Source organism: Seriola lalandi, unplaced genomic scaffold, assembly GCF_002814215.2.
Source record: "Seriola lalandi dorsalis isolate HSWRI2012SDOR001 ecotype SW California unplaced genomic scaffold, Sedor1 jcf7180002054795, whole genome shotgun sequence".
Lineage (NCBI taxonomy): Eukaryota > Metazoa > Chordata > Actinopteri > Carangiformes > Carangidae > Seriola > Seriola lalandi.
The window spans coordinates 5,363,874-5,380,010 of NW_019525348.1; the positions used below are offsets into that span (position 1 = coordinate 5,363,874).

At 41.6% G+C, this 16,137-nt stretch overlaps 1 protein-coding gene across 3 annotated transcripts; it reads right to left on the bottom strand.

Moving 5' to 3' along the window:
* Positions 1-1,385: 1,385 nt before the first annotated feature.
* Positions 1,386-15,813, bottom strand: rrbp1a (ribosome binding protein 1a). Of its 3 annotated transcripts, none has more exons than XM_023425765.2 (27): positions 15,624-15,813; positions 11,768-12,827; positions 10,453-10,607; positions 10,207-10,329; positions 9,266-9,418; positions 8,898-9,016; positions 8,554-8,707; positions 7,247-7,385; positions 6,898-7,082; positions 6,764-6,804; positions 6,586-6,661; positions 6,395-6,432; positions 6,205-6,286; positions 6,077-6,117; positions 5,914-5,983; positions 5,731-5,820; positions 5,547-5,633; positions 5,372-5,461; positions 5,147-5,239; positions 4,982-5,032; positions 4,816-4,896; positions 4,277-4,360; positions 3,956-4,033; positions 3,202-3,285; positions 2,979-3,077; positions 2,019-2,162; positions 1,386-1,908 (listed from the first exon to the last, which is right to left on the bottom strand). In XM_023425765.2, the coding sequence occupies exons 2-27, from the start codon at positions 12,807-12,809 to the stop codon at positions 1,870-1,872; spliced, it is 3,438 nt and encodes a 1,145-aa protein (XP_023281533.1). In that variant the 5' UTR covers positions 12,810-12,827; positions 15,624-15,813; the 3' UTR covers positions 1,386-1,869. The 3 variants fall into 3 exon arrangements, with proteins under 3 accessions (XP_023281533.1, XP_023281532.1, XP_023281534.1); XM_023425764.2 differs by having other exon boundaries at positions 5,731-5,823; XM_023425766.2 differs by lacking the exon at positions 3,956-4,033 and having other exon boundaries at positions 5,731-5,823.
* Positions 15,814-16,137: the final 324 nt, after the last annotated feature.

Here is a 16,137-nt window from a genome sequence, read left to right on the forward strand (position 1 = left end):
CAGCACCATGAGACTGACATCTCAAACATTACAACCCGTATTTACAGCTGGTGCCTTTCAAGAGACAAGTATGGATGGAGGCTATAATTAACAGATAGCTGGGGGGTGGTCGAAGCACGTGCATGTATGCTACAAGGTTTCTGCCTCCATTCAGGAAAATTTTGGGTGTCAGACTTACAGGCCAGATTTACTTGGTTACCCAAATGATCCTGGACTCAACCCAGGTTGTAAGGTTGAGCTTGAGTTAAACCAAGTACTGCAGGTGATGCTGTCCATACTAATGCATTTGAATTTATATATGTGTGTGTGTTTGGAAATACACATTACCTGCACAATTCTGCACATATGAAGCCAAATGTTACACCAATACCAAAGTGAATTGCTTTCTGTAAGTTTTGTCCGTTATTATTTTTTCTCTATCACTACCAAGTTTATTTGTCTCTTTCACTTTTCTCTTGCTTAATATGACCTAGCATTTTTTTTACTTTACTTTTACCACCCCAAATATTTTACTTTGTCAACGTTTACTTAAGTTTGAAATGTCATCTAATCAATGCCAAATTTGGAAGCCGTGTGGACACAGCACGTGAAAATCAGCCCAGATGCAGCGTATCCTCCTCCTATGTTTCACAGCTGCACCGTGACATTTGTTTGCCTCTGTTAGTGAAATCTGGGCCCACTACCTGACAGCTCTGCTTAATTTTGCAAGCAGCCACAATGAAATGAGGACCAAATGAAATTTAAGATTCAATCTCTGTTTAGATTAGCTTTTTTGCTCACCCTCGCCTCTCACAGTAGTGTGCATGCGTTTGGGAGGAGTGAAAGACAGATCATCCCAGAAACAAAGCCAAACATGGCCTTTGAAAAACTCCACCTTGTACAATACTTCCTGGTGTCTTAACCTTTGATGCAACCTGAACATTACTGTGTGTAAAGCATTACGATTTACACATTTAGGCATTCTGTTTCCGGACACACTTTACAAAACACCTAGTCATGTTTAGAAGGATAATGAGACTAGAGGGACTATTGTATGTGCTAGACTAGACTAGACTATTGTATGTGCTATGGGGAGAATTCATAACCCTCCATTTTGCTGTATGGTGATATACTGTGAGGATGTTGCTGTGTAGTAATACTTCCTGTCAGAAACCAGGACTGTTCTTTACACAGCAGAGATGTAACAGGTTTCTGTGGAGGATGGCTTAAGTATTAAAAATGACTGACTGAGCCAGTGCCATTACTTCCGGATTTGCTGCTTGATTCACACCGGATCTGAAACTATGTCAATAGAGAATACTCTAGCGATAGCCAGTTTTTCCTTTGCTTCCTGTCCACATTCATTGTTCCTTTACAGCAAGTATGACACAGACACTGGTCAGGAATGACAGAGTGACACTGTAGTTTATTCATTCATACAAATTCAAATTTGATGTGTGTTACTGGCAGCCAGCTACGGAGGAAAGCAGGCCCACAAAGGTACTGCATCATTGAACCATAAAATGTCTCCATCATTCAACCACATAGAAAAGACATACAAAGTAATTGCACAGGTTGATGTACGTTTGACGTACAATCGGTTTCCCTTTTAACACTGAACTATGGGGAAATGTTTGGAATATAAGGCAGGGGGATAAGTAACTTCTGACATAGCCAGAATCGCTGATGGAATGCGTTTCAGTAAAGATTGCAGCAGGATTCTCTCCTCTAATCTTATTTTGAAATGTACATATTATCAAACATGATTCCTACAGTTGCAACAAATGCAATATACTACAGTACAAGAAAGAAATTGTTTTGGAATGCATAACTATGGTAATCATAAGGCATATTTGGCAGTTTTGTGTAGTGTCCGCAGTAAACTTCCTGTCAGACGGACGTTCCTTCCTTCAGCTCGACATAATCTCCCTTGAAAACAGAAATAAGAGAAAGATTAATGTCAAAATACACAAGCATGTTAAAATAATTTGGGTTTAGATTGTGTACGAGTAGTCTTACTGGTGTGCAAGTTGTCTCACCTTGCCTTCCAGGTGCTCCTGTAGTGTTCTCACGGTGTCTCTCTCTTTGGTCAGCTGCTCCTGAGTGGCTTTGAGAAGCTGCTGGAGCTTGGTGGCTGCCTGGCCCAAGTCTTTGGACAGCTTCTTCTCCTTCTCCAGGCGCTCCTGTTGTGACAACAGCAGCAGCAAACGTTACTTCAAAGCAAAAATGACACTCAATGTGGAGACCCAATGTGTTCAATATTAAATAAAGATACAAAATGAGTAACATGAAACTACACCCCCAATATTGTGAAATAATTCAGTGATCTTGTAAAACTCAGCTCATTATTATGAAATGTTCCTTCATCCTGTGTCTTTTCACAACAGGACCCAGATTTAGTTTTTTCAAATGCCTATATTTCTCACCGCTATTTTTCCCAGTAACAATTTACTGTATTTCATAATCCCACTTTTCATCCCAAAGTCTCATCTGTCAATCAAGACAAACATGGCAGAGTCAGTTATGTAACCAGCTGCCCACTCATTCAGACCAAAGTACCAGCTGAATGGCATTACGAAATATAACTGTTGTCACTGGGGAAAATAATGTGAGGTAAAAAATTAAAAAAAAAGGAACTGCTTCAATTAAATTTAATCAATCTCGCTCCAGTTGTTGGTAATACATTTTATCTATATTTATTCATATGATTATTTTATAATGTGTAATTTAATTAATATTGAACTTGGTTCTCCATAAACCAAGTGAGGACATGTACTTTAGTGATGAACTCCTGGAGGAAAACAAAAGCTTTCATCAATGTGATCTTCATGTGAAACTGAGAGGTACACTTGGTTCCTGATTGGAGCAGGACCGCCTGTTGCTCTGACAAACTCTGCTGGGTTAGAAATTTATCATAATCCAGCACTGACAAAAAAAAAACAAAACAAAAGCATCAATCACAGTCAGGCATTGATTTTCTGTGTTACTTGTGAACAAACCTTGAGCTGAGCAACATCCTCTGTGTCAGTTTGTGGTGACTCTCCAGAAGCTTTCACAAGATCCAGCTGAGCCTGAAGTTCTGTGACAGTTTTCTGGGCCTGGAGGTTTGACAACACACAGTGACGTCATCCACCAAGAATTTATTAGTAAACGTCTAGTGTGACAAAGCTAAAAAAAAAAAAAAAAAGAAAAAAAAAAGAGCACAACATTGATGGCTGCTACCTGCTCAAACTCTTCTGAGAGCTGCTGCCTCTGAGCCGCCTCGCCCTGCAGTTTCTCAGATGTCTGACTCAACTCATTCTGGACCTGATGGTAGACAAACACACAATGAACATACTCACAGACCAATGGTTAAAACATGCATGCGTGTATGCAAGCATTCTTGTTCCAAAGCAGGAGCACTGCACACACCCACACACCCACACACAAGCTGCTCGGCCTGCGAGCGAAGTTAGTCTCCTCTCAGACTATTTCAGGTGGAAAGCTCAAGTCAAACGCAGAGTTTCTGCTGCTGTTAAGAATCCTACAAACGCATATCTGAAAACAAATGAGGAGAGGTGAGCATGCCGAAAAAGGTGAGAAAGAGCCGTGTTAGAGTTCTATCCACTCAGTCAATTCAAATAAAGGTTAGCATAAACAGCTTCTGTCAGAGGAGAACTGGACAGACTGGAAATACAGCACTTCTTTATCATCTGTTACTCAGTATCCGTGTATCATGGCCACATCCTTGATTTAGGACATGGCTTTGACTGCGTGCTGCTTCTAAAAGCCAGATCACAAAGAACCTGTTTTAATCAATAAGGTGCAAGTCAATAACAAATGTATCATTTCAATTTTCTATTGAATTGAACCAAAATGTTTGAGAAATAACTCAAAATGAAACAAATCAAAGGAGATCTTTGGAGAAGTGTCCTAGTCACTGTCCAGTGCTCTCTGACAGGAAGCTAAGGGTGCCCTGTGACCTCTGCACCCTGACCTGACTGGGTTGAGCCTCAGCTGGGCCATTCTGTTCGCGCTGAGCCCGCATCGTGATCTCGCCCAGCTGCTCTCTGACCTGAAACAGGAAGCCGTCGCTAGTCATTGGTTGCATAACCTCCATCCATGAATCCCCTTTGTGTTACATGTCACTGACACCTTACTTTGCTGGCTGTGTGGGTTTAGGAGGGTTTTAAACAAATTCTTCAATATGTGATCTCTCACACATAAAATGTCTCCATCTTACCTCAGTTACACTGGTGTATGAATGAGTAAATATTAAAGCCTGGTGAATGGGAAAGCAACTTAAGTCTAAGGTCACCTGTGCCAGCTCCTCCTTCTGTGCCTGGGATTCCTTCTGGGCCAAATCCAGCTGGGTCTGACACTCTGACAGCTGCAGCTTCAGCTGAATACAGAGCAGGACATGGGAATGAACAGATGTCAGACAGGCATTGTTTTAAATGCAGCACAAGAGGTTGAAAGCTTTAAACATGTGAAATGTGTTTCTAGGAATTCATAGTAAACTCAAAGAAGGTTTTATCGAATACAGATTGCTAATTCTCTACACTATTTCTATGACATTTCATTAATTCAACACAAAATATTTTAAGAGACATTACATTAAAAAACATTACTTTGTAATGTTGAAATATCATCATAAGAATAAATACAAATATAGAAAATAATTAAATTTACACCTTATGAACATTTTTTTTCAAACACAAGGCTAAAATTCCAATAATATGATAGTTCACCTCCTTAACAAGTGAACTTGTACATAAAATAACAACATGAAAAATGAGCAGCAATGCCAGTTTCAGTGAGGTTGCTGTAAACTGTAGATTAGACCTGCTCATGTACCTGCTCCTCCCCCTCTGAGGTCCCCTGGTTGTCTGACTGCTTCTCCAGCTGGGCTTCCAGAAGCATCATCTGCTCCTTCAACTACAGAGAACAAAAAAAGTTACTAACCTGTTAGCTTACCTCTAGGAGCTACTTGAGCTTGTGTGTATGAAAAAAATATCCCCACCTGTTCTACACTTTGGTTTTCTGCTTCCAGCTTGCTGACTTTCTCCAAAGCCTGGTAGTGTGTGAGAGGGACTTTTGTTAAGTTTTGAAAATAATGCAGGGGGATGGACACATGGTGAAACAAATATCAAAGTCATAGTGATTTCAAGGAGATATTATAACTTACCACCCTCAGCTGTTCCTCTGAGTTAGTCATCTTGGACTTCCAGACCAGCTCCTCCTCTTCCACACTCTTCTGCAGATGTTTCAGCATTCCTTCCTGAGGTAGAAGGGAACCAGGAATAAAAAGTTGTATAAAATTACCCCATATTCACACAGCTCACATATTCTACCATCTTACTAAGAACAAGAGTTTTTCATATTACATTATATTAATATCTCAGTCACTTACCGTTTCAGCCAGGACTGTCCTGTACTGTTCACATTCAGCCTGCAGGGAGCCATGGCTCTCCTCAGCCTCCTTCAGTTTCTCAAGCAACTCCTGAAACAAACACAACTCATTCAGATCTTCCTCTGCCAGGCTGATTGAAACCAGTATATGGTAACAGTATAACATGATGGCTTACCGGTGACGCCGTGCTTGACTGGGACTCTTGGCTCTGCTGGCTGAGAGCCTCCTGAGCTTTCTGTGTAAATACTTGTAACCAGTTGGACTAAGTGAAGAGAAACACAGATATAAATCAATCAGGTGAGTTTTATTCTACAGAATAAGAATAATCATCACACTGAGCAACTCAGCCCTTTTCTTACCTGCTCTGTCTCTAGGGGTATCTGTGGGAAGAGTGTCTGGAGAGTCTCTTTGGTTTCAGTTTGTAAAGCTGTCAGTTGTGCCATAGTGTTCTGCTAAAACAATGGATGACATGATCAATAAGGTGATTAAGAGCATAAGCAGGCCTCAATTGATAAGCCACTAGTGTGTAAAGAGACTCTTACTGCATCAGTGGTCATCTTTTCTCTCAGCTGCTCTTGTAGTGATGTGACAAGGGCATCCTTCTCAGTCAGACTGAGCACCGAACCAAAAGATACAAGACAGTGATTTAAATAACAGACCTAACAATATGCGAGACTGTTCTTTTCATCTGTCACACTCATTTACCTGTTCTGTAGCTGTCCGAGCTCTGCGGCGCTATCTGATTGCTGAAACAGAGTCGACATGCAAATGAGTCTCAAAGATAATTCTTTAGTAGAAGCAGAATCATTCAACACATATGGAGGTAGACTTACTGGTGTGATCTTAAGTTGCACCATCTCTTCCTTGAGGTTTTTAAGTTCATCCTGAAGTGACGTGATAAGGCTGTCATCCTCACTAAAGGGACACACAATTTATATATAGATAGAAAAATATAAAAATTGAGAAACACCACAAATGTGTAAGATTTGAGCCTGGTAGATGGATAGTAAAAAAGTAACATACCTCTTATTTCTTTGCTCAAGCTCAACAATAGTGTTCTCCTGTTAGAACAGAGGATTATTTGTGATTAGCAGTGACACTGTCTATGTCTTTGTATGAACAATAATTAAATAAAACAAAACAAAATCAGGAAGCAACCGGGAAGTGATACTAATTGTTAATATATTTAACCCATGTGTGTTTGCAACACTTACTGCAGCTTCCTGCTTCATCTGCAGTTGCTTCAGTTCCTCATGAAGCGCGTTCAGCTGGCTGTCTCTCTCCTGAAGGCTGCAGGAGGAAAAAAAAAAAAAAAAAAAAAAAAAAAAATCAATAAATGTAACAGCTCTGTATCTGATGTTAACGCTGATGAAAGGAAGATCAAACACTTACCTGAGCTTTAGTTGTTCCAGTTCTGCACCATTCACCTGCACCTGTGGAATTGACAAAAATCTTTAGGGGTGACTGCGTGGGGTCTCAGCTTTCGAGCCATTTCAGAAAAGTCTACGTGATAAAGTATGTCCTACCTGACTGTTATCCTCCTCCTCCTTTTTGTTCTGACTGGCTTCCAGCAGTGAGTTTATGGAGGCCACCTGCTGTACAAGCTGGCTTTTCTCTGCCTGTGTTTCCTCCAGCTGGGCAGTCAGGGCATCTACCTGAGCAGAGCGCTCCTTAATCTCAGCCTCCAATTTCCCTGTACGTGCTTGAAATTCTGCAGGGACAGAAAAAGCAACACTAACAACTTATTCCATATTTTATATTCTGGGACGCAGCTACTGGTCCCAGAAAAGTGCCATAAATGTTTTCATTTTTACTATTGATGCAAAATTACTAATATGTGGTAACCATTAAGAACCTATTCCTCCTGTCTCTCACCTGAGAGTGTGCTGCTGTCTTGTTGGGCCTTGTCCAAGGTAGCCTGCAGACTGCTGTTTCTACTCTGTGCTGTTCTGAGCTCCTCACACGCCTCCTCCAGCCTCCTCTGTAATGCCTGATCAGTCTCTGTGTGGCTGGCCTGGAAATAAAAAAAGTGATCAAAATGTGTCAGCAGAGGGCAGCAAAGACTCACTAAATTATCCTACATAAAGCATTAATTCACAAGGCAATAACAGTGCATGTGATCCAGTCGCATTTCTCTAAAGAATCCTTAAAAACATCATATTTCCACACATTCAGAGAAAAAGACATAATAGTATAGTCACAGATAATCCACCAATGGGACAACCAGAAAATCCTCTGGCTTGAGGTTGTGTAACAGAAAATAAAAATATACATTTTAACAACATGTCAAGCAATTAGTTTTTATTTGTCTAAGGAAGTGTTTTGTAGGAAGTGCTTTGAACTTGAGGGGATTTGTGAAATGATTACTCTGCCTGTGCGGCTGTGAAAGATTCCGTCAAAGCAGCTAATTGCTGTTGACGACTGAACACTGGTCACAGTCTAGTCAACACATACAAATTTCACAAAGACAGCGAAACTAATGTCAAATCAAAGAAATTAGGAGGAAAAAAAATAATCTCTTATAATTTGAGCATGTTGACTGTGTATTGACTGGTGGCCTGAGCTATCGCATAACTTGTTAAACTGGAGGGGGTATTAGTAAATGATTTAACTAAATGAGCACTTGACTGTCAGGAAGTGCTGACTCACTCGCTCCACATAACCAGTAATAAACAGACCAACAGCATTCCATCAGTAAGAGACTACGTAGACTGACAGTGTATATGTGAGAACAGTGTAAAATATCCTTGTTCTTACAGATAATGAAAGACAGGGAAGTACTACGTGTCTGAAAGTCACGTGTTGTAAATAGCATCAGACTGCTCCTGCTCTTTTACAGCCAATTATAGAAGCCTGGAGAGGAGAGATGTTCAGACACACACACACATTCCAGCTGGTGCTGTGAAGCATTTTCCCTGCAGCCCCATTATTGTATGGCTGCATTCCAGCCCAGCCCTGGGCTCTGTGATTACAAGGCAATTAAACTTCCCATAACATTAGAGGGTCGGGGGATAGGTGGGAAAGGTCTAGACTTGCATTTTGTAAAGACTAAATGGCTGCTCAAAGAAGAAACAGCATTTAAAAAAGAAAAATCTAATACGTTTGTTTCCGTGTGGAAACCTGATTATATCCAGTGTAATTTATAATGGAGATGATGTGGTGTTCCCATAGACCAGGCCAACCTGCAGCAGGGTGACTTGCTTCTCAGCAGCGGAGACCTTGGCCTCCAGTCCTTTCCTGATCTGCTCATCAGCAAGGAGACTCTCTGTCTTCTCTCCAAGTTCCTTGGTTAACTTTGTGCATTCCTGACGCAGCTTGGCCAGCTCCGCATTTTGTCTGTGGACAGAGTGAAAGAGAGAGAAACACACGGCGAGAAGAAGTCAGGACACATGCCTCACAAACATGTTACTCAGAATTTGTACACACTGTACTCGATTTGCATGTAATTTTAATATCAATGTAAAGAGCTGAAAGCATGTCATCATGCATCACTGCTTGTCATCTATTGTTACAGGGACTGACTCACTTGCTCTCAGCCTGACTAGTGGCTTGGTTGAGGGCATCGCGGAGAATAGAGTTCTCCTGCTGTAGACGTGCAAGTTGAGCATTGGGACCTTTTTCCAGCTGGTCCTGCAGGCTGAGGATCTGGAAGAGCAAGAGTCACATTTTTTTTTTTTTTTAATAAAGTAGACATATTGGACTTTTTCACCTTGGATGGCTGCTCTGCATTCAATCTCTGTCAAGAACAATGAATTAAAAAAGAAAAAGAAAAACTGCATCTTTAGTTCTAATTGTAATCCAGATCACCAAGAGGGCAACACAAGAACAAAATGAAAAGTGTACTAATCTGAATTGCATATTAAGAACATGTAATACTTGTATATGAAAACTAACCTTTCCATTGAGCCTCTGGGTCTGGGCAACATGGTCCTGGTAACTGGCCTGCATGCGAGCTTGCAGAGCAATCATTTCTTGTTCCCTCTTACTCAGCTGGGAACTCAGCCTCGTCTCAACACTGGCCACCTTGGACTTCTCAGCAGACAGCTCCTGATAAACAAACAGTGAGTCTGAATCTGCTCTCTGACTGTGCTGTCATGTGTCTGACAAGAGCCTTTACAGAGTGAAATATCCTCACAACTATTGTCATGAATTTTTAGTACAGAAGGCTGCTCCTCTAGTGCCACCTCAATGACACAATATTTAACACTTCTCACACACACACACACACACACACACACCATTCAGGATAAGGCCACACTATAACCCTTCTGGCCTTTCCTTGAGCACCACCCTTTGTGTTTACTTTGTATACACGGTATCTTAAAATATACAGAACAGGCTGCCGTGACATTTGCTGAGCATAATCATGCTAGCCTAGGGATGGACTATGACCTTTCATCTATTGCCACCCATAGGTGGACATAGATACTGCATGAGATTGTAAATGTAACATGTTTATGTAACGGGTGGGATGCCATGAATTGAGTAAGCCTATACTTCTTGGTGGATGTATTATGATCACGTTTTTTCTTTTAGTGCCACCTTAAGGACAAAAGATAAAAGAAGACTGCATCGGGAATGTCTGTACACATTCATTCTCAACAGAGATTTAACCCTTTTAATTTGGCCAACAACATGACTTTTTTTACTCTGCTGCCACCTTCAGGCCATTCTACACTTTTTGCCTCATTGGCAGTAAGATTTTCATCTATCCAACAATTTTGTTTTTTGCTGAAATAAGTATCGCAGTCTCACAGGGCTGCCAGCATGGCCTTGCACCAGATGATGTGTTGTGATGGGAATTTGGCAACATCTGCAACACTTCAGAGTCTTACCTTGTTGAGTTCTCTCAGACGGTTCTTTGCTGCAGAAGCGTCCTCTTGTTCTGCCGCCAGCTGTTTCTCCCTCTCCTCCAGTTGTTTCTTCAGCACAGCCACTGGGTCTCCTTTCTGAGTGGCCTGAAAACATAAACGACAGAGTGAAATCTCCTTTCAGAGCTCAAATGTATTCAATGAACTTTAGTGCCTGTGCACTCAGCTAGCCTAGCAGGTGTCCTTATCATTGACAGAAGTATCTCATACCATGTGCCAGGTGTCCTGAATGATGCCAACCTTCTCGGATAGGATCTCGATGAGCCTGTGAGCCTCTCCCTCACTGAACACCATGCTACTGATAGTGGATACCAGAGCCTTGTAGGGAAGGTACAGCGGAGCATCAGCAGAATCCACCACTGCCACTAAAGAGACAAACAAAACAGTTCAATGGAACACACAGGCAGTGAATTCAGAGATGATTTCATGTTTAAAACTAAAAGACAGATAGTTTTAAGGCTCATTAGGCTGTCACAGTGAAGTCTGAATTCCCACATGGCTTCAGGAAAAGGACAAGGTTGCGACTTATCCTTTGGGTCTGGGGCCCTGGGCAGCTTCGGATGGCAAAATGATGGGGCACTGTGGCACCAGTCGGAGACAAGCCTCAGGCAAGGGAGAACCCCCCTCCCTTCCCCTTCCCTGCCCATTGTCAGGGCACTGAGAGCCTTTGTCAGTTAACAAAACAGGGCAGCGGTGTTTGGACAGGCTGGCTTGCTCTATGCCCTCCAGAGCTTGAGTGCCAGACATTACCCACCACTGCCATTGGCACGACTTTCCACTGGTACACAGCTCGAAGTTCATCAGTACTGACAGGGTATTACTGCCTTAGATTGAGAGTATATCTGTGTGCAACTCAACTGTACAGACATGCCCCCATTTTACCTACAAACATTCAAGTCTAACTACTATCCCCAGTGTTATGGCTAACGTAGTTCCTGCCTAGTAAGCCACTTCCATCAATTCAAGGCAGAAGGCTAATTTTAACAATGATGGTTCTAGTGTAACAACATATTCATAGACTATCCTGGCTTTGATCCTTGATATGCAGAGGAGGGGTTATAGGTTAAGTGTAGTTTGCAAAGACTTGCAGAAGGTGTCAACTAAATACTCTTGTCCCTCAAACAAACAATGAGTGTTTTAACAGGAAAGAATAGCAGGGTTAGCCAAGACCAATCAACAGGCATCTTTCATCTTTTTTTTTGTTTTTTTTGTTTAATGCAGTAAAATTATTAGTTTAAAAAGCACCATTAATCAGAATAAGAATACATATAGACAGAGGGAAAGTTACCAAGAACCTAAAAATAGTGTAGAGCTGTGCTGTGATGTCCAGTGGAAATGGCAGCTGTGATACCCTTCAGAGTCCTGGTTGAGCACACAACAGACTGGGATCTTAAGACTGAGGTTATATGTTCATTTCAAAATTCTGGCTGCACTGTCATCTTTCATAACCACAGAAATTATAAAATAAAATTAATTGAAAAAAAAAAAAAAAGTACAGTTGCAATGGCAAAACATATCTGCTTACCAGGCTCAGTCTTTTTCTTGGAGGACTTCTTCTTGGGCTCCAGTGCCTTTGCTGCAACAGCAGGAGCCTGCTGTGATCCCACAGGGGGCACTGCCATCACTGGGACATCTTTAGTGACAGCCTCCAGCACTGGGGCCGTCTTGGATGGAGCTGGTGTAGACTTGGCTGGGACTGCTGCAGCCTTCGCTGGTGTTGGGGCAGATTTGGCTGGGGCAGGGACAGACTTAGCTGATGCAGGAGCAGTGGAAGGGGCAGATTTGGCTGATGCAGAGGCAGACTTGCCTGATGCAGGGGCAGGAGCAGACTTAGCTGATGCAGGAGCAGACTTAGCTGATGCAGGAGCAGACTTAGCTGATGCAGGGGTGGCCTTAGATGATGCAGGGGCAGCCTTAGCTGGGGCAGGTGTAGACGATGGGGCAGTTGCCTTAGCTGGGGCAGTTGCCTTAGCTGGGGCAGAGACAGGGGCCTGGGTTGATGCAGGGACTGAGGAGGACTTGACTGGTGCAGGGGCAGACACAAGTGGAGCTGCCTGGTTTGAGGCTGGCTCAACCTTAGCCACCTTCTTCTTCTTCTTCTCTTTCGGTGAGGGCGCAGGTGAGGGCTCGGCAGCAGGGCTCGGTTCAGCAGCAGTCTTGGGCTGGGTGTCTGCTGGTGGTGGGGCTGCAGTTGGCTTAGCCTCAAAAGCAGGGACAGGCTCAGGGACAGGAGCAGGAGCAGCAGCTACGACTGGGGCAGCGGCAGACTCAATGACTATGTCAGCTTCAGCAGCCACTTCCATTTTCTCCTGCTCTGGGATCTTTCCATTGGGCTTTTCGTCTTTTTTCTTTCCACGGCTCTTCTTCTCAGACACTTTGTCCTTCTTCTTTTTCTCAGTGCGAACAGATTGTATTTTGCCCAACTCTCTGCGTTGTTTAGCTAGGGCCTCCTCATAAGAGGTCTCCTTCATGGAGAAGGTGGAGACAAGAACAATCCCGACAGCCGAGATCACCATGAATCCACCAAACACCATTATCCCAAGGGTCTGGGGGTCGTAGATATCCATTGCTCAATTTCAGTTAACCTAAAAAGAGAGTGGAAGACTTGTCAACAACTAACAAAAAAAAAAATGGAACAGCTTACTATGAACAACCAAAGAGCAGGAATTTCTATGAGAGGAGAAAGAAGTTGATATAGTAATTCATAGGTGAACCTAAACTGCAATACTAACAACAATATTTCAATAAGTCACAGCTGCTGTAGTAAGAGCAACAGATGAGAGAGAATTTTGATGAATGCTGCACAACCACAGCCTTTACCTTCAACAGCCTCAAGGTGTCTCTGTTCTCCCCATAAACTTCTTGCCTTGAGGCTGACTACATAATGCAGAACAGCACAACTTATCAGCAAACTGTGTGGCAAATAGCAGCTGGTCAAACTCAAGCCTCATATGGCTTTCCAACAATGGTAAAACATGTGTTCATGTACAGCTCAAAGTCACCAAGTTAAATCTCATACACTGCTTAATTTTAAAGTCCAGCACTGACCTTTCTGTAGTACAAGGAGTGAAATACACTAAGCCAAAGTAAACACAAATTTAAGACCAACTCCATGCTGAGAACCCCCTTACCTGAAATATACAATTAAGAAAATCCTCCAGAAAACATTTCTTTAAAAGTATGATTTGCAGAAACATGAAACATGTAATTCACAGTATTTTTTGTCAAAATGGACTCACTTAACAGACCAGATTTCATTTCTTTGCACATCAAAACGATACTTTGCTGTTGCAAAGTGGCACAAGATGAACTAGAATGGAGTGGTCCTATATGAAAATAATCTTACTCATCATTAGTTTGGTTATACAATTGGAAATGTGCCAAAAATATTTTTAGAAAACAAATCAAAAACATATTATTATTGGTTATTATTGGTAATATTGGTTATAATTTATTAACATATACAAAAATCATGACTGCCTTTTCTGCTATTTTTGCCGATATAATTCATATTCAACCATCCACAAAGAGTTATGGAAAGGTCAGCAGATCCTGTGTCAGCAAACTGCCAGAGCAACTATTCCACAGAAATGACTCCCGTTACTTTTTCACATTTGATGCTAAAATTATCAGAGCTATTACGAAATTAGGTGCATGTGTGAAACGGGGTTAAGGTACATCAACTGCTTACAGTATTAACCTCCTAGGACCTGGCGTCCACATATGTGGACCTCACATTTTGGGTTCTCTAGCCCACAATACTAACTTTTTCTCAACAAGGGCCTGGTGACCACATATGAGGATATTATACTGCCACTCAGTAATCGAAATTTAAAACTAATGTCCTGGTATGTGGACATCATTTTTCTCAGGTCCCAATCAGCCTATATAGCAAAGAATAGAGCTCGAGTCTTAGGAGGTTAAACAAAAAATCAAAAATAGAAACCCAAACCATAGACGCAGAAAGGGTTACAGACAAAAGTTAATAAAGTACACAAAGTTACAAGCAACTGCCAAAGTTTCCAGCAGTTGGCTGGTGGTTATTGTTAATTTCCTGCCCTGCAAAAAAAAAAAACCCCAAAAAACATATCTTAAAGGCCATTTCAACGATCCCTTTAAAGCCCTTAAAGGCTCCTGTCATAGGAGGAGAATGTGTAGCCTGCAGGAGAGGAAAGTCGGCTGAGAGAAGATGACAGAGGAGGGACACTAAAACCTCTTCGATCTTTTTTTTTCTTTCTTTCTTTTTTGCAGCACTATCAGTTATATCCTTGTTTATATTATGGACGAGGATGTTATCCTATCAGTAAATATACAATGTGGAGCTTTATTGTTTTACAACAAACTAATACTATGACGTGGTAGAGGAAAACTGCTGAGCTGCTATAGTATAACTGAGACGAGTCCAGAGTCCCTGTTCATAGCAGGGTCTAAAAGGTAGAAGCGAAAGGGAAGAGTTTGTACTGCCTCCTAATCTGTGATGTCACACGTCACTGCATCTCCACTCAGACTGAACTGAGAAAGATAACTTCAAGAAAACTGGCTTTAGGTGACTCTCTGAAGATGAACGTGTATCTCAAGGTCCATAAGAGATGGAGCTATAAGATGAAACTTACTATTGTGTAACTATTACGACTTGTACGGCACTTAAAATTAAAATATCTGGTTTTCATTCATAGGCAATGGGACGCATACGGGGGCTGCATTAGGATGTATGATACCCGTCAGCTAAAATGAAAATGTATTAACTTTGCTTAGCCGTGGAGGTAAATATGTAAACGACCATATTTTCTTTCCTTTAAGGGGGGTACTCTATCATTACGCTTGGTGTTAGACATACTGTAAGGATAAGAAATATTTTAACAAAATCACCCACTTTTCATTATATACTTTAATACAAAGGCATTGTCTTCCAAGAACTTCCTTGATAGTTTATTTAATGTCAAGCTAATACTAAATTTATTATACCGAGACTACAACTGAAGCAGGCCTTGAAGATTCATGAGACATCATGGATACTTTACATCCTCACCCCTTCAAAAATGCATTAAAACATACAGAGAGAGTGTAATTCTGCAATTATCTTTATGTGATAGGCTTTTAATCATTACTTGCAAGCTAGCAGTGGAGCTAACATTATGAATCAATTAACTTGGCTAACGTCCTGCACATTGGAGAATAAAGTGTCGTTTTACCTAACAAAACTGCGCTGCAAAGGCTGTAATAAAACTGGAAACTGAACAGCTAATGCTGAAAAAAATCTAAAATAATTGTTGATAACTTTAATCGGCTGTCTTTCTGTACTAATAGTTAGCAGGAGTTAGCTTTCCAAGCTAGCTAACGCTGGCTCAATGAATAAAAAATTCCAAGATTCCCAGACTTACCTCGCTGGTGATGTAGCTGCGTCTGTTTGCTTCAAAGGGAATGGAGAGAGGGCAAAAAGCTTTGGGTTGTAGATGAAGTGACTTCTGAGCAAAGCTACCTATTTATCCAGCTATGTAGCCAAGTTGTTTTTTCGAGTGCTCTCCCCCTCACTCCACTGGAGAATCCGTGGTCCGCTGTGAAGTCGTGGCACTTCGAGCTGGCTAGACGTGCTGGCCCCGTGCCCCAGATAGCTACCATGGACCCAGAAGGCTTCTGATTGGTTGGAAGGTATCCAAGACGGAAATGATTACACTGGGAGTTGTAGTCTTCTATTTGCCTGAAAAGGCTTATTGAGTCGGATAGTTTCCAGTCAAACAAAAGTGGTGTGTTTGAAAAGGAAAGTAAATAAGTACAGTTACTATAGTAAAGCACTGAAGTAAATTCAACAACCGAACTTTTTCTTTAGAGTTTTTAGCAGTTTTGGAGACATTGGGCGTCATACATTGAAAAGAGAAGGCTGCATTTTTTTAGTAG

Excerpts from the sequence above, each read along its gene's own strand:
- rrbp1a (XM_023425764.2), bottom strand. The coding sequence starts at position 12,809 with ATGGATATCTACGACCCCCAGACCCTTGGGATAATGGTGTTTGGTGGA. Across the intron at positions 10,608-11,767 it reads CAAGAAAAAGACTGAGCCTG|TGGCAGTGGTGGATTCTGCT; the intron begins GTAAGCAGATAT and ends TTGTCTCTTTAG. Across the intron at positions 5,824-5,913 it reads AAAAGATGACCACTGATGCA|CAGAACACTATGGCACAACT; the intron begins GTAAGAGTCTCT and ends CCATTGTTTTAG.